The sequence below is a fragment of the Leuciscus leuciscus genome (assembly GCF_965113295.1).
Source record: "Leuciscus leuciscus genome assembly, chromosome: 22".
NCBI classification, from domain to species: domain Eukaryota; kingdom Metazoa; phylum Chordata; class Actinopteri; order Cypriniformes; family Leuciscidae; genus Leuciscus; species Leuciscus leuciscus.
In genome coordinates this window covers 30,875,937-30,893,852 of record NC_138746.1, presented here as the reverse complement: position 1 = coordinate 30,893,852, position 17,916 = coordinate 30,875,937, and the positions used below count along the sequence as shown (strand labels likewise).

The 17,916-nt window shown below is 36.8% G+C and overlaps 2 protein-coding genes across 2 annotated transcripts; one reads left to right on the top strand and one right to left on the bottom strand.

Moving 5' to 3' along the window:
- Window positions 1-673: 673 nt before the first annotated feature.
- Window positions 674-8,376, top strand: LOC309487116 (uncharacterized protein). Its single transcript, XM_082154666.1, has 10 exons — window positions 674-773; window positions 1,782-1,849; window positions 1,927-1,974; window positions 2,070-2,134; window positions 3,377-3,414; window positions 3,510-3,583; window positions 3,717-3,779; window positions 6,308-6,358; window positions 6,562-7,126; window positions 7,173-8,376. Exons 1-9 carry the CDS (start codon window positions 701-703, stop codon window positions 6,613-6,615), a joined length of 534 nt encoding a protein of 177 aa, XP_082010792.1. The 5' UTR covers window positions 674-700; the 3' UTR covers window positions 6,616-7,126; window positions 7,173-8,376.
- On the bottom strand, window positions 7,898-17,371 carry ppm1g (protein phosphatase, Mg2+/Mn2+ dependent, 1G). The gene is made up of 10 exons (XM_082154622.1): window positions 16,845-17,371; window positions 16,623-16,692; window positions 15,511-15,596; window positions 15,098-15,221; window positions 13,023-13,471; window positions 12,628-12,756; window positions 11,687-11,921; window positions 11,446-11,575; window positions 10,391-10,487; window positions 7,898-8,976 (listed from the first exon to the last, which is right to left on the bottom strand). Exons 1-10 carry the CDS (start codon window positions 16,953-16,955, stop codon window positions 8,788-8,790), a joined length of 1,620 nt encoding a protein of 539 aa, XP_082010748.1. The 5' UTR covers window positions 16,956-17,371; the 3' UTR covers window positions 7,898-8,787.
- Between the last annotated feature and the right edge of the window lie 545 nt (window positions 17,372-17,916).

Genomic DNA, 17,916 nt, shown 5'->3' with positions numbered 1-17,916 from the left:
TTTCATTTATGACATTATATGTGCAGATAAAACCACTGAATCAAGAAATTAGGATTAATATGCTGAGCTTGTACACGTCAAAGACTTTAAATATCATTGGAACACAACTCTTAAAAGCAAAAATAATCTTGTAACAACATAACACAATAATACATACATAATATATAAAAACACTATGGGTTACACTTCATTTTATTTACAATAAGTACATTATTTAAAATAAGGACATAGTATGTACATTGATAACAGGGCCGTAAAAGAACGTGCGGTTACACTTTATTGAAGGTGTTTTTGTTACACTGTAATACATTTAAGTACTAAGAAATATTAAGTAACGTACTTACTATAGGGTTAGGATTAAGTGTTGGTTTAGGGACCGTTGCTTGTAATTATGCATGATTTGCATGCTTTAGTTATTACTATAGTAACTGCATGTAACATGTAACATGTAACATGTAACAATGACTAAAATAAAGTGTAACCAACTTCTGTAGTGTTCATCTGTACTTTTTTGGAACTGCAGTGTATTTTAGTTGTTCTATGACTACCGTTATGAGTTTTAGTAATGGGTAAATTATTATTAAAAATGTACACTTTTTTGCTAGAATTTTGACTTTAATTATGAAAATATTGTACTTTTTATATCTGCCTTCACACTGCTGGTTAACTGCTGGCACAAGAGGTGTATGTTTATGCTGCAATGGCTATTACTGAAAACACTGAAAACATTCGTAGTACAATTTGGATTGCCCTCAAGAGGCTTGATCTCAACGGTTGGTCTAATTTTATAATAATCAGTCCAAATTGCATGTAGTTAAACAGTGGACAGCTGCGTAGCATCCTGGTTGCCATGGCAACATGAAAAGATTTGCTGTAGATCCTCGTTTGTCTGCCTTGCCACCTTCATTATTTTTACAATAAGAGTACAACATTTCTTATAAAATATCCTGAATTACTCTGAAATAATTTACTTTGCCTTTCGGCCACTGTTGTAAAATGTATTGCGATGTATTGACAGCAACAGGTGCATCTGACAGCACAAGACTTGTACTGGTTGAACAAGAACAAGAGTTACTGGTTACGACAAAAGAAAGAAAAAATGGATATTATTTTGAATATGGCTTTGAATAATTGTTGCACAATTTTGTGCTGACATGCTAATCACATGCAAATGTAAAAGATATAGCATAGGTACGTCTCTAAGATGTCTGGTAAAAGTGCTGGTAAATCTGATAAAGTCTTGGAAAAGGCAGTTTCACACACATTAAATCATGCACATCTTAAAGACGTTTTCTAAATGTCTATTTAACATCTGACAGGAAAAGTTTGAGACACATTGCACTCTAAAAAATGCATCTTGCAGGTGAAAACACGCACATCAAATAGACGTCTCTGAGATGTATGTGTGCTATAACGGAAAAGATATAGCACAGGTACGTCTCTAAGATGTCTGCTAAAGAGCACTTAATCTGGAAAACATCAAACATCTGATAAACGTCTTAGAAAAGGCAATTTTACATACATTCTAGATCATAAACATCTTAAAGACGTTTTCTAAATGTCTATTTAACATCTGACAGGAAAAGTCTTAGAGACACATTGCAGATTAGCGATGTGTAGAAAGAAATTTCAATTTCTTATTGAAATTATATCAGATTAGCAAACACTCTAAAAAATACATCTTTCAGATGTAAATGCAGACATCAAATAGACATCTCTGTGATGTACAGGTGCTATCATGGATGTAAATATGAGTGCTGACATAACCAGTTATTTTACAGATAACAGGGTCACGGCCCTTCGGGAAGTTCACATTCCAAGCGGGGCTAAAGTAACCACCATAAGACAAGTGCGTTTTATACCAGTTCTTAGGTTAGATATTGATATTCAAAATGTGTATTCAATTGGTGTTCTCTCTCCTTACAGACACTAGCTCATTCTTTCAGGCTGGACACTTCTCAGTTAACACTTAAGGTATTTTGACATGCACAAACTTCCTGTGGTGATTGAAACCTTTACTCTCTGCTCCATATTTATATAAACCGAAATATTTTGAAATCAATTTTCAGATGCGAAACAATCGAGGATCTCTAATTCCATTAAACTGCTGCATGCCGCCAAACAGCAAGCAAATGTAAGTCTATTTAAACAATCTTACCTAGTGTCAAAGATATATTCATTTATACTACAGGGCTGTTGAATGCTTGATTCTGATTGGCTGACGAACATTCTACGGTGTGCAATTATTTTCATGGAAACGCATGGCTAAAGTAGTTTAATTTAGTCTTGACCGCATTACAGTTCCATATCACTCCGCCAAATGATTTCAGTTATTTCAAAGGTCCTTACAGACTACAACAGCAGAAGAATCAAAAACCCACGAGGACACTGACCAAGCAAATAAATATAGTAAAACATAAAGCACATACTCTCTTATAGAAGCGGTTTCCGCCACAGAATTAAAAAAAATAAAATTAAAGGTAATTGCGACCTTTTAGCTCACAATTCTGTTTTTTTTCCCGGAATTGCATTATATAAAGTCACAATTGTAAGTTAATAAAGTCAGAATTGCGAGACATAAACTCAGGAAACAACCTCGAACACACTGACATCAAACAATGCAAGACAAGGAGCAAACTGAAACAGAGGGCTTATAAACACTGAAAACGAAGGAGCTAATTAACAAGGCACACCTGAACTGAGGACTAATCAATCTCTATCCAAACAGGCAGAGAACAATCAACTAACACAGAAACAGAACACAACGAAAACAGAACATTCACGTGACAACAATTGTGATTTTACATCACGCAATTGCGAGAAAAAAAGTGAGAATTGTGAGATACTGTAAAAAGTCGCAATTACCTTTTTTATTTTTTATTCCGTGGCAGAAACAAGCTTCCATAGCCTACTCAGTGTCAGCCTCAGCCAACAATAACACAAGGCATTTCCATAGTCAGAATTTCCCTTCTTTTATTACCGCCGGACAATATTTGGATCCTAGAATTACTTTTCAGATACTTTTTTTTTAACATTTACGAGGGCATATTTTTTAAATACAAATATTATACAAAATACCTCAATGTAATCAATCATTTGAAATAAATTCTTGAATATAGTGAATAAATGTTACATTTTCAAATCATGCTTATCAAATTCAAGTAGTAGGCTAGTATCTAAATGCACAAGATATCATCACACGATAAACACATGCTAGAATACATTACATAGCCTACATAAAATACATTTTTGACCAGGTTGGTTATGGTCATGGTCATTTCTCTCTGTTTATTATGTTAATCCTTTCTTAGTCATGTTATATTTTCTGGATTGACTACTTTAAATTTGTTAATTTGTTCATATTCTTTTTACTCAGGCCGTATATCCTTGAAGTGGCTAAAAACTACCAGCATGGTATGACAACTAATAATGATCCAACTTTATTAGTTGGATCATTCCAACTAACCCCCCCACTCAATAAAAATCACTATTTTTCCTTATGAATATAGTCAACCCAAGACCAAGAAGCATTCCCATTTTTAATAAAACCTTGAAGTCAAGACTACAGAACATTGTGAAACAGGTGAGACGTCTGACTCAGACGCGAGTCACTGATTCTCAATTTGCTTCTTTAAATCAAGTTGACTGTTTAACACTTCCTTGGTGACAAAGTATGACTATTTCAAACATTTATGACACATCTGGTGCTATTTCAGATTGAAAGATTAGAAGAGCTGTTGCCTCAAATCAAGCTAAAACACCATGAAAAGATGACAAAGGTGAACTTCTGATCTTATATCTAACAACTTCCTTTCCTAGATGTATTTCGTGTTGAAACTGGATGTTGCTCACTCAAGTGTAAAATGCTTTAGTTGGCCTCAGAAGAACCATGATTTGCCACTTTCTATTATACATATAATTTGTATTAGATTAGAAAAAAGTAGCCTATATATCTGTAAGTTATTTTTTGTTTTCCAGGAAGATTCAGATTGTACATTTTATATGCATGCATGTGCTATTAGTGAATTTTGCCAACTTTTAAGGCCCGTTCACACCAAGAACGATTATAAGATTCCACGCCAGCGGATGATATTGCTCTGTTTATTATAAGCGCTCTGCAGTTTTGTCCTCTGTCACTTTAAATGCTCGAGTTCTTTAAAGTAGGATGGGTTCAGATGTTTTTTATCACTCATCTGCTGGGAAAAATTGTCCCGAAAGTGATTCCAACGATATCGTTTCACTGTGCCGTTATAGTTATAGGTGCGGTGTGGACTCTGTTATTCTTTTATTTTAAGAACATCACTAGGGCAATGTGTGTCTCTAAAAAAGTAGGCAGGGCCGGCCCTGACCAATTTGCTGCCCTAGGCAAGATTTTACCTGGCGCCCCATGCATCACAGCCCATTTCACCCCGTCATTGTGTTCATGATTTAGCATATATATATATAGGCCTATACACACACACACACACACACACACACACACACACACACACATTACAGCCTAAACACAAATACCAAGAGCATTACATAGCATTCAAGTCAAGTCCCCATTATCTTTTATAGCACGATTTACAATAAAGATTTAATGTGAACTTTGCTATTTTGAATAAACCTGTAAATAAATATCATTACTATGCCATAAAATGTACAGGCCAAAAGTTTGGAAACATTACTATTTTTAATGTTTTTGAAAGAAATTTCTTCTGCTCATCAAGCCTGCATTTATTTGATAAAAAATACAGAAAAAAATTTAATATTGTGATATATTATTACAATTTAAAATAATTGGTTTTCAATTTATTATACTTTAAATTATCATTTATTTCTGTGATGCAAAGCTGAATTTTCAGCATCATTACTCCAGTCTTCAGTGTCACATGTGACATCCGGTCTATCACATGATCCTTTAGAAATCATTCTAATATGATGATTCATTATCAAAGTTGGAAACAGTTCTGCTGCTTAATATTTTTTCATAACCTGTGATACTTTTTTAGGATACTTTGATAAATAAATAGTAAAAAAAATTTTTTTTAAATGTTTTAAAAATAGAAATCTTTTGTAACAACAATATACACTACAAAATCAATACTTTTATTCAGCAAGGATGTGTTAAATTGATAAAAAGTGATCGTAAAGATGATTTATATAATTAGAAAATATTTTTATTTTATTTTAAATAAATGCAGTTCTTTTTAACATTTTATTCATCAAATATATTAGGCAGCAGAACTGTTTCCAACACTCATAATAAATCAGAATATTAGAATGATTTCTAAAGGATCATGTGATAGACTGGATGTCACATGTGACACTGAAGACTGGAGTAATGATGCTGAAAATTCAGCTTTGCATCACAGAAATAAATGATAATTTAAAGTATAATAAATTGAAAACCAATTCTTTTAAATTGTAATAATATATCACAATATTTATAATTTTTTCTGTATTTTTGATCAAATAAATGCAGGCTTGATGAGCAGAAGAAACTTTTTTCAAAAACATTAAAAATAGTAATGTTTCCAAACTTTTGGCCTGTACTGTATCCCCACAACTGCACAACTGTAGAGTAAAACATTAATAAAAAAGTGATAATAAAAAATGCGTCTTAAAACTGACATGATTGTTACAAAACCACACAGTCTGGGGACTCTGGAGAACTCAGAACAACTGCTAACATTAAGTTTAAGGTAAAAATAACTGCCATGAAATTATAGTATCTTACTCCTATGCCATAAATTGTTCATTCACTACATCACTTTACCTCTGTCTTTATCCCCTTTTATCCTCTTCTCTTCTTTTTGGCACTGTATCTATCGCAGACTATAATGCTCATTTATAATGTGTCATGTAAATTCGGCCTTCCGTCACAATCAGGAAACTTTCACCGCGTCTAGAACTGGCGCGAGCTGCCAGGCCCGTTTCTACGAGCTGTGTGTTAACAAAAGCAGTGCTGTCTACATTGGATGCGGAGTCGCGCACGCTACACAACAAATTACCAACAACTAATCGCGCGCGCGCTCTGTTTCTGACGCACTTCAAGCACTCGATGGGCGGGGGACGATTGGTGAGCCGGCCTTTTTTTTTTTTTTTTTGGTAGTATTTCGAATTAATGGTTTTAAAATAGTATTATATATAAAAAAATAATAATGTAAAAAAAAAAAAAAAATTCACTCGTTCACTCATTCTGGCGCCCCTATGGATGAGTGGCGCCCCTAGCATTTGCCTATACCGCCTATGCCGCGGGCCGGCCCTGAAAGTAGGAATGTTAAATGTTGGCTAATTTATTCCATGCCTTTCATTGCAGGATATTGAGTTACTGAATCAAAAGCTGGTATTTCTTCACAAACGAATGCAGGTGAAATGTCATTCCTCATTTGTTATCATAATCATCATAATGTCATAATAATTATTAATGCAGATTATTCACTTATATATCAACCACCTCTAAATTATAAATTAACTATCTCTTTCATTATATTGAATATTGCATATTTAAAATGATTTTAAAATGTAAAACGCGAGGCAATCTCAGATTGACTAAAATAACATTTATTTCAGACGTCCGAGTGCTATTGCTGGGAGGGGACGCTGAGAAGAGCTCCACTGTGGTGAATGATGCTCACAGTTCATGAAGACTGGCTCAACTCAGTGATATAAGCACTGACCAACATTACCAATAACATCTTAGAGTAGAATGTGTCTGTTCTTCAGTTTTTGTTTAAATCTATAGAGAATCTGAATGATTTTTCTGGAGTTTTGTATCTCATCATGTATTTTATCAGTTTTTTCAATATCAACTGGCCTGTAGTCCGACCTGTAAATGACTTATAAAATTTAAGTTTCTGAGTTGTTTTTCCAATGGCTTTTATCCAGTTGGTGTCCTATCAGTGTGACCACAGATGAAGAGAATCACATTACATGATCCACTCAGACATAACCCACAATCTAATGTAAAGGCATTCATACATTAAGAGTAGTTTAAGTTGCAGATATGTTTTGGCATTACTACTATAATGTATGCAAACAGAACAATTCAAATATGTAAAGCAGTTTATAAAGTTTGAAAACCCATTGAAAGAAAATTACAGTTCAATTTTTCCTTGAAAGTGCATCAGCATATATTGTATATATGTGACCCTGGATCACAAAACCAGTCACGTGTCATACAGGTATATATGTGGCAATAGCCAACAATACATTGTATGGGTCAAAATTATAGATTTTTCTTTTATGCCAAAAATCATTAGGATATTAAGTAAAGATCATGTTCCATGAAGACTTTTTGTAAAATTCCTACTGTAAATGTATAAAACATTTATTTTAGTGTGAATGCAGCACAATCGCGAACTTAAATGGACAAATGTAAAGGCGATTTTCTCAATGTTTAATTTTTTTTTTGCACCCTCAGATTCCAGATTGTCAAATAGTTGCATCTCGGCCAAATACTGTCCTATCCTAACAAACCATACATCGATGGAAAGCTTATTTATTCAGCTATCAGACGATGCTCAAAACATTTACCCATGTGACTGGTTTTGTGGTCCAGGGTCACATATTTACAAATACATGAATGTTATGTCCATTGTTTTATTTTGAACATCAGTGTGTTATGTGTGTATTTTAAGTGCTGTGACTGGTGGCCATCATTTTTCTTTTTAAGTAGGAATATTCAGTGTAGTCTCTCAATTAAAATTAGAGCCTAAAATGTGCATATGATTTTTCCCAGCAGCACACCACCCATTATGAACAGATCACTCCTCAATAGGCTAAAATGTGGATGCATTTTTGCTGATCAGATTACCCAGAACTAAACATACCGGTCATTGATAAACAAATATTTCCCTAATGCTGGAACAAACCCCAGTTCTCCACAAGAAAAACAGCATCACAGTACTTGTCTCCACTTGTTTATTGATACAGAAAAGGCTGTAGTTCTGAGCAATGACTTATCGTTTTCCCTGTACATCCCACAAAGATGTTCTGAAAAAGTAGCAAAATATATATTCCAAAATACGTTGTATATAAACCTTAATGAATGAAATGGCTGCTTCATGACAATGAAAAAAAGCAAACTTGTTGTGCAGTGAGGACTTCCACTCTATAAATGCAGTTTACTGAATTCTTTCACATTGATCCCAATGTCAGCCTTCAGTCCTTCCGATTCAAAGGAACGAAGCCCATTTATTACACACATTAGGATCAAAGATGTTTTGCAAGCATGAAACAAGGGAGAAAGGAATGTCAATGTAAATCACCATCTCAGAGCATTTCTACAGGATTATTTTATCTCTCATCTGGACGATGGCTTTATCTGAAAAAAAAAAAAATAGACCAGCATATCTTTCAAGTTATTTAAAAAAAAATGTATTTGATCAATTACATACTGGTGTCCAGAAAAAAAGGTCACAATTACTGACACAATGAACCACTACAAAAAAAAAACAACAAAAATAATCAAGTTGACGTTACTGGAAAAACACTATGTACATAAACAAGGGTACGATGGACGAGAGCGATACATCAGGAGTACAGACTCGTGTCATCACCTCTGCTACCACACTGCTCTGTTCATTCCATTAGCAATTACAGACGGGCCTGTTAAATAAATCAGAACAACAAAAGAACAAACGGTCTGGTTTAACAGTTCTAGTTGCTTGCATCTTTGAATGGTTTAAAACTTAAACGCTCTTTCTCAGGGAGCTATTCTTAAAATTTTTCCAAGTGGTCTGAATTCAAAAGGGGAAGGTGTCCTCAAAATAATCAGCACATTCAACGACAGCACTTCTACTCCGTTTTGGATTTTTTGCTGTCATTGCCGTTTTCCTCGGACGTGGTTTCCTCGGACTTCCGCTTCTTGGTGCTCTCAGCGACGGAGCTCCCGAGGTGCGGGGAGAAGGTGATGATTATACAGGTCATGTTGTCACACCCTGTGCCGTCCCCTGAGGTGTCTGGTGCCAAGCAGTGGTCGAGCAGCTACATGGTGAAAAACACACTTTTTGGTGAGTTTTTTCATGGTTCCAGTCATAACGACAAGACAAAAGTCCAATAATAATCAATTTAGCCATTTAATTGAAACAATATAATAATTTGTAGTTTAACATGGCCACGATTGACTAAAACGAATTCTTATTTGACACAATATATGTATTTTTGTCCACATGTTGCTGAAAAGGACCAAATAAACTGAAAAAACAAACAATATCACACATAGGGAAGTGCCCGAAGCTGAATCCGGAAAGGCAGGGACAGTAAATAATGTAGTATAACAATTTATAACCACAATTAAAGTGAAGCCACAAGTGTGGTCATGCTTCATTTCAAATCTGAAGAGCTCTCAAACTATGAATTTTCTAAGATCATGTCGTGAGTTTTTAGAGAAGGCAGATAAGATGCTGGCAAAGAGAACTCAAATTCAATTCATGTTCTATAGTTCTTACTCAATGAACCTTTCACACTTCTGCCGTGAAGACTTCATTATTCTTTTATTGTTATCCTTTTTTTTGTATTAGCCTTTATTCTGGCATTATATGGCTTTCCCCATCTACAACACTTTCATCCCACTCTACTTTAATCTATCTATTATCTGAAGTCTTCCCCCCCAAAAAAAAAAGCATATTCTTGGGACTTTGTGAATTATTTTTACAAATTATTTTATAGAATAGAATCACTCCTGGCATGACGGGTGCATTGAAGCTACAATTAGCATCAAGCTACATCATTTAAAATATTAATATTACCCTTTTACCCCAAAACTCACTTTAAACCACCATTGAGTGTTTGTATTAACTTCCGATCGCGATCTAATGCGGATTTTAGTCATAATGTTGTTGAAATATAGCATTTTATATGCAGCTAATCACTACACCTGCTTAGCATGTATACTGCAAACATTCTTTAATTTTACTAATAGATCTAGCAATCTCCATGTAAAAATAAAATGATAGTATTTTAGTGATTATGGTGTAGTAGTGGTGTTGCGTGCTCGAGATCACTCAGAAAGTAAAGCTGTTTTGAGCTCGAGCTGCACTGTCTGTTATTGGTCTGAGCGGTTTGCGCTGCGCAACTCAAGAGTAGCGTGGTTTCGTTTTATTAATTTTTAATTTGCCATTTAATGTTTTTCATATGCATTGAAGGCAGCTCTTATCAGTTGGGCAACATGGTGGTGGCACCAGTGCGACCTCTAACAATTTATTCGCACCAGCAAGAATTATTATAATTTTGTTTTATTTGATGATTTGGTCACCCTGATCAGATTTCACTTATTACGTTAAGATATTGAAATATACTTCTTCCTTCATGTCCCTTTAGGGGCTCTGTAGAATCCATTATCTCCTTTTCAAATTCAGCTTCGGGCACATCAATAGTCACACATTTTTCCCAGTCTTACCTCTTCTACAATAGCAGATAGGGGCCTGCTTTTACCAGCCTCAGTTTTAAATCTCTCATTCACAAAGTCCACCACTTCCTGACTGCTCATCACATTCCTTTAAACACACAAAGACAAATATAAACACAATTTAATCTATTCATTGGCTACTCATTACAGTTCTTATTTGACTATTGCAAAAAAACAAGAAAAATAATAATATATGGACCTGCATATTGCAATGAGAAGAATTGTTATAGGAGAACTACCATTACATCGAGTAACTTTAAAATAACACCACTGCATTAAGCCTAGACGTTATGCACAATGTTATCAAAGCACAGAACTTGAATAAACACTAGAAGTCGCACTGTTTTTCAGCCTTTTCCGTGATATTTTATATATCATAATATCATTTAAAGTCCGCGTGAACCGGAAGTTGCAAATGACTTTTCTCCAGTGCTGTGACGCATTTCCCAGTGAAAAGGAATATTGAACAGAGGGCAGGGTTTTACTCTAGCGCTCCTCCTCTCCATCTCTCGCTCATTACAGACTAACGATTTGAGGGGAGTGGTTAAGCGTTTCCCAAACCAAGCCGTCAAACCTACGTCATCAGGGAAGGTCCTCCAATGCAGAGGGGAGGGGCATTTTCAGATTTTGATTAAAGATTACGAAGCCAAAAAAATGTTTTCTGTGTTTTAACTTGCACGGATTAATTGTTCACCACAAGACTAGTAATATGCGCTAACAAAGTAAATACGGTCCATTTTGATTTCAGTTGGACTTTAAAAATGATTTCAACCAAACGATAAACAATTTCAACCAAAACAGCTACTATGGCTAATTGCATGCAAATTATTTATCCAAGAACTAAAAGCATAATGTAGTTAAAAGTAAATAATTCTTTTTTAATAATTTTAGACTAGAAGAGCAAAATAATCACAAATATCATGATCACTCAAATTAACAACTTGCAAAAGCATGTTAATGCATTGTGAATATTTAATACAACTAGCCCTAAAAAAACACAAACAACTCATGAAATCATGTTTTTTAGTTATTTTTGTCCGTCTTACCAGATGCCATCACAGGCAATAACCATAAACTCATGGTCTTCATTGAGAGTCAGCACTTTGACATCAGGCAGAGCAGAGATCATCTGTTCCTCTGGGGGAAGAGCCTTGTTCCTTTTATAAAAGTGATCACCTGCAAGAAAACACAACCATTAGAGCGATGCAAAAAAACAACGTCAAACAAAAAGGAAATACGCAAAATAACACTTCTGTAAATAAATAAGCCAGTAAGGAGCAGAGTTACCAATAGCTCTGGAGAGGTTCAGGCCTCCATTGACACGTCCGTCCATCGTCACCTTCCCACCCGCGTTCTTTATTCTGGTCAGCTCAAGCTCGTCCTCTGGTTTGTGGTCATAGGACATGTCCACCGCCTTGCCCTTTTCAGACACCACACACCTGGAATCTCCAGCGTTGGCCACAATGAGCTGCTTCCCACGAATAAGAGCTACAACAGCTGTGGTGCCACTGTCTGAGCCTGGCTGCAGAACGGATGAAAAAAAATTAAATAAACCATGCATACGTGCATGTGTCACGAAGTCGTACGATGCACTCCTTACACATCTTATTTCAAGTTTTCAAAGTATTCACAATGAGAAAGAATTACTTAATCCAAAAAGAAATAATTTTTTTGGGGTTTCACTGAATTTTTTCCACAGAAAAAACAACAGCAACCAAGTTTCAAAGGAACAAAAAGGTCATGAAGCCATCATTTGAACATCTATTCAGAGTAGAAAGAGGTCAGAACCATTAGAAAATTCATGAACAAACACTATGGCTGCATCCGAAATGGCATACTTCCTTATACAGTAGGCGAAAAACAGTATGTGACAAAAGTAGTATATCCGAATTCACAGTACTCACGTCGAGTAGGCAAAAAGTACCTGGATGACCTACTACTTCCAGCGAGACTCTGAAGTGTGCATGCGGTGGACACTTTACTATCCCATGAGGCCACGGGAGAGGATTTGTGAATGACAGTGAAGCGATGCAACTGACGGCGGTAGGTCACATGACAATGACAACATGGCAAAATGTAGTACGTCCAGATTACATTCATAATCCATACATCCATACCACATAGAACATACTTTAGCAGTCGCAAAGTAATTGCTTATTCAAAAGTATTTGATTTCAGATGCAGCCTATATTTCCCACATTAAATCTGAGGTCATGTGACATGCTAACCTCCTCTTTTCCATCCATGCCTGGCAGGCACATTTCCTCCTCTTCATCAGTATCCTCTTCCTCCCCCTCTTCAGTGTCATCCTCTTCTTCATTCTCACTGCTGTTCTCACCATCCTCCTCACTGCAGTCCTTTTGAACGTAACAGATAATGAGGCAAACTTTTGTCAATTTCAAAATATACAATTACATATTCCATTTCTTTTCGGTAAAGTTTCTTTGAAATGACGTGCATTGTGAAAGGTGCTACACGGATAAACTTGACCATTCAAAACAAAACCTTACTCTTTAGTTACCAGATTGAACCTGCAGTGCAAGTAACCCAGATGCTTGGCCATTATACAAACCTAGTCCTGAATTGTCAAAATGTGCTTGTCCTGCTAAATGTGTCCCCTCACCTCTTCCTCACTACCTTCCTCTTCTTCTCCCTCCTCTGACTCTTCACTGTCCTCGAAAAACTTGGACTTGGCACTTCCAGGAGCCGGAGCTGCAGAGGAGGAGCATGAGGGACCAGCATCCCCAGTTGAGCCAGACTTCTCACGGGACCCAGCCGAAGCGGAGCCGGAAGCAGCAGCTCTTCGGCAGGCCCTCATCTTGGAGCCTTCAGCCACATCTCCCGCAACAGCTGCCTTCTGCTTCCCATTGCTGCCGGCCTCAGAGGCCGTACATTCTGCCTCGCCGTTGATCGCCGTCTCAGCACGAGACTTCTCTCCATCTTCAGACTCTTTAGGTGCATCTGGACACGGCTTTTTGGCATTTTTGTTTTGGTTCTGTCCGAAGCGGATCAGCAGCTCCTCGATTGTCATGGTGGCCTCTTCATGCAGCAGAGCTGCTTCTTCATTATCAACTGACAAGAGAGAGGAGCATGGATGACAGTTTATTTTGCTAACTTGTAGTAATTGAGCTGTGCATGCATTTTACAATTGATACACATTGCAATTGCTTATGTCACTTAGGGTGCTTTCACACTTGGTTCGAAACTAGATTTTGTTCACACTAGGACTGGGCGATACATTGAATATCAACATTATCATGATATTTGCTGACGATAAAGATATATGACGGTAAATGGTGAATTTCGCGATAATGTTAAAAGTTTAGCATACAAGTAAGCCAATTTCACATTCTCTCACAAAGAAATGCAGCTGCTTTCAAACTTTCCAGTGCATATTTGTGTTTGTGCTCTGAAAAGCATAAAACACTTCTATTTACAACGTATTTTTGCAGCGTTGAGAATTGTAGCCAATCACAGACACTTCTGTTGAGCACCAGAATGCAATGGCCAATCAGAAGTGTTGAAGCCAGTCAGAATTCACTCAAGACTGCTCAATGCAGCAACCACTTTTTGTAGGAAGATTACAATGTGTTTAATTTTCATATTGGTACCTTTAAGTTAATTTGATTTTAAATATTCCTTTTGTGTTTATTAAAAATCAGTAAGTGGTCACAATGTCTAGATACTTTGCAACCATATGTTCTATCCAGATCATGTCTTTCAATTCTTTACATAGATATACATTATTCGCTGTATAACCCATCGATAGATCACACTGTATTTTTTTGTTCCAAACCGGTGCGTTTGCATCAAAGCAGGAGATGTTTACTCCTGTTTCTGGGTAACGTTGAAGCAGGAGAAGGGAGGAAAATGTTTTGCTCACCTCACTTCTATACATAGATTTTTGAACCGTTGGTTTTGTTTCCAAAGCATTAACACTACAGAACTTGCGTCTATCTGCCGCAAATGTTCTAAAGAACACAAGTGTCTTTTTTTGGTGTGAAAACTAATTCTGCAAAAGGCAAGCAGAAATGAGCCACACAATCATTCTGCTTGCAGTTTACCATGTCACACGTCAACCATCATCACACACCATCAATAGTGGTTTAAACGTGCAATTTAGTACGATTGCATTCATATACGGTGGAATCAGGAGTGGTTTGCGGATGCGCACCAGAGTTGAGAAAGCAGCATTCACGTCAAAACAACTCAAGCGGTCCAAACTCTGACGCTAAATGAACCAGAGCGTGCAGCAAAAGTGCCAGTGTGAAAGCACCCTTATACTTTGCAAAGCATCACGAGATGTTTCATTCAGAAATAACATTAATAACATGAACATTAATAAAAAGAAAAATATAATGAAAATTCACTTTTCCTGCAGCTTCATCCATCAAACAGGAAACCAAAATACTTCCATTTCCAAAAGACAGACTGAAACTATGAATGTGTATTAGAAATCAGGAGTGGTGAGAGAACATTGTGCTTGGTACATTTTTCATCTTTAAACCATGAAAGCAATTGTCAAATGTGTTTTCAACTATCTCTGGAAGTGGTTGAAAGTGGACCAGCTCAAACCGTTTTAGTCCCCGTTTACACCTGTATTTAACGTCGTCCACTTGCGATCGGATCGACCAAATCGAAACTTAACACCAGGTTTAAACAGGGCCAATATGTGATATATACAACCCTCACACTAACCATCATCTTCATCTGCTACTTTTTCTGTTTCTTCCTGAGGACGTCCAGCTATCTGAACAAGTTCCTTGATGACTTCCTCTGTGGTGATTCGGCCATCGATAGCCAGGAACGCATCTTCCAGAGCCTGGGAATATTAAGGCAAGCAAGACGAACACAAAGATGAGGTCAGTGATAATAGCCATTTTCAGATATCATGATATGATTAATGTGAGACTAATAACAACAACAGAATGGATCTACTTTAAAAAGCCTTCAAATCATATTTACTGGCTTTGCACATCTGAAATCTACCATAATGTCTTAAATAAAAGCAGAAACAGATTTTCTTTGCAACACAGAGTTGTGGGTCTATGCAAGTTAAAGGATTATACCAGATGCCAAATGAATGTACAACTGTAAAAGGTGAGTGTTACCTTTTGCAGCTTGCCATCCTTGTATGTCTTCTGCTCTTTAATGACGTCAGGCAAGTACTTTGAGCAGTACAAAGCAACCTCTTCACCTGGAGAAAACAGTAACATTCTCACTAATCAAAATTATCAAATGGATTTTTGCCTCTCAGGAAGAGTTCACCAAAAAAAACTTTTGCCTACATCTCAGTACAGGAGAAGATTTTAAAGTGAATAACTTAATTCTAAAGGGATTATTCTCCCAAAACTTCAAACTATCACTTGCTCACCCTCATGTCATTCCAAACATGTATAATGATTTTCCTTTCTACTGTGGAACACAGAAGATGATATTTTGAAGAACGTTGGCGACCAAACTATTTTGGTGACCGCTGACTTCCATTGTATGGAAAAAGAAAACATTTCTCAAATTATCTTTGTGTCCCAGCGAAGAAATTTATACAGGTTTGGAATGTCATGACGGCGAGTATGATTTTCATTTTTGGGTAAACAAAGGATGCGTCCGAAATCGCATACTCTCGAGTAGGTACTTAGTTTGAATAAGTAATTCATGACCGCTAAAAAAGGATTTTTTACATAGTATACATGTACGCAGTATGAATGAAATGTGGACATACTACATTCACCATTTTGTCATTATCATGTGGCCTACAAATTTCAGCTGCATGGCTTCCTCCATTCACAAATCCTCTCCCATGGCCTCATGGGATAGTAAAGTGTCCATCGAAATGCAAACTTCAGAATCTAGTAGTAGTAGGTCATCAAAGTACTTTACACGTACTCTTTTATGAGTACTTTTGCCACATACTGTTGCTCACCTGCTATATAGTATGGAAGTAACTTATGCGATTTCGGATGCAGCCTAAACCTTCAAGTCCTCTTGCTCAAAACGCTCATATATGGACTATTGTATGTGTATATGGTGCTTTTTTTTTTAGCTTAAAGGACATGATCACTATGAACAGGCATATGGAACAAAGCTGCACTGAAATATTTTTTTAAAATAAATAAACAGGAGACTGGGACGACTTTGAGGTCGAGTAAATTACAGATGTCATTTTTGAGTAAACTCATTCTTTAAAAGCTCTTACACACACTGTTGCACGTTACCAGCTTACCTCCATGACCATCATAGACCGCGAACATAGCGGTTTCATCGTCCAACTCTGGGATGCAATTGTGCGCGTCCTAGGAAACAAAACAAGCCATTAGAAATAGTTCGAGGCGGGAGTCACTCTGAACTCACTGGCGCCAAAACCCGCGCACGTCACTCACTCACACACATAACAAAACACACAACAGCAGCAGAGGGAATGAAACGGTGAAAGTGTGTGTTTTACCTCCATAGACACTCGCCAGCCCTGCATGGCCGCGTACCCATAGGTCATGTTTTTATCCCCGCCGTTGCCTGTGCTCTTCTCCGTGTTGGGTTGAGACAAGTAAGCCCCCATGATGTATGCAATGAGGTATAGTGAAAGAAAAGCTCGTAATGTAAAATAAATCCGTCCAATTCCAGTTCGCTGGCTTTAAATAAGGTAATACGTCTGCACAAACTAGGTACTTGTCACATTTCAGTGCGCAATGACCCTTAGATGAGAGTAAACCGGTATGTTACCCTGCTAACTGCTGTTAGCTGACGGGCTGCTAACACTGGTGATGCTGCTGGAGTTTCTAAATGAACAATCACAGATGAGCGAAGGGTCCAGATAAATCTGTCCAAAACGGACAGAACTCACATTAAACACAAAGGGGAATAAATGTTGATTCGATTTGAGTCTCTTTTAAAACATAGAAAAGCCTCTAACACGTGTGAGTCAACATAATCAACAGTCCACCAGCAAACCCATTTCACAGAGGGCGGACTTTAGGCACACCGGAAAGGGAAGTCTGCTCATTGTGAGTTCGCGCATGCGCATGTTACTAAAAATTGGTAGCGGGGATTTTGATTCATCGTAGTGACTCGAATCTACATCGCTGAGTAAAAAGATTCGTTTAGATTTACTAATTCGTCCAGTCCTTTTTTTTACAGTCTATGGTCCAGTCACAGGTTACATCATTATGGTAACCATGAAATCAAAATGGATAATTCTTATTTTTTATGGGATATGCAAGTTTTTTTGTTTTTTTTTAATCCGGACACTTCCTTATAATTTTTTTTATTATTATTCACGTGACCTCGTAATCTTTAATCAAAATAACTTACCCTCCATCATGCAGGTTCTTGTCTTGTCTTGTATGATGACGTGTTTACTAGACTGCAAAAAAAGATGGACGATGTGTCTTCACTTCCTTCAACTACAGAAACTTTTATGAATTTTGAAGCCTAAATACAATTGGCAGAAGTTAAAAGCCTTATGTAGGCTATAAATGAATTACACTGTAACAGTCGAGTGACAACATTACCAAGCCTCA

What these genes read in the sequence shown, in the direction of transcription:
- LOC309487116 (XM_082154666.1), top strand. Translation starts at nt 701, where the DNA reads ATGGCTATTACTGAAAACACTGAAAACATTCGTAGTACAATTTGGATT. An exon ending in TACAGAACATTGTGAAACAG is followed by an intron (nt 3,584 to 3,716) that starts GTGAGACGTCTG and finishes GTGCTATTTCAG; the next exon opens with ATTGAAAGATTAGAAGAGCT. An exon ending in ACCATGAAAAGATGACAAAG is followed by an intron (nt 3,780 to 6,307) that starts GTGAACTTCTGA and finishes CTTTCATTGCAG; the next exon opens with GATATTGAGTTACTGAATCA.
- ppm1g (XM_082154622.1), bottom strand. Translation starts at nt 16,955, where the DNA reads ATGGGGGCTTACTTGTCTCAACCCAACACGGAGAAGAGCACAGGCAAC. An exon ending in AGGATGGCAAGCTGCAAAAG is followed by an intron (nt 15,222 to 15,510) that starts GTAACACTCACC and finishes TAATATTCCCAG; the next exon opens with GCTCTGGAAGATGCGTTCCT. An exon ending in AGGAAGGTAGTGAGGAAGAG is followed by an intron (nt 12,757 to 13,022) that starts GTGAGGGGACAC and finishes TACGTTCAAAAG; the next exon opens with GACTGCAGTGAGGAGGATGG.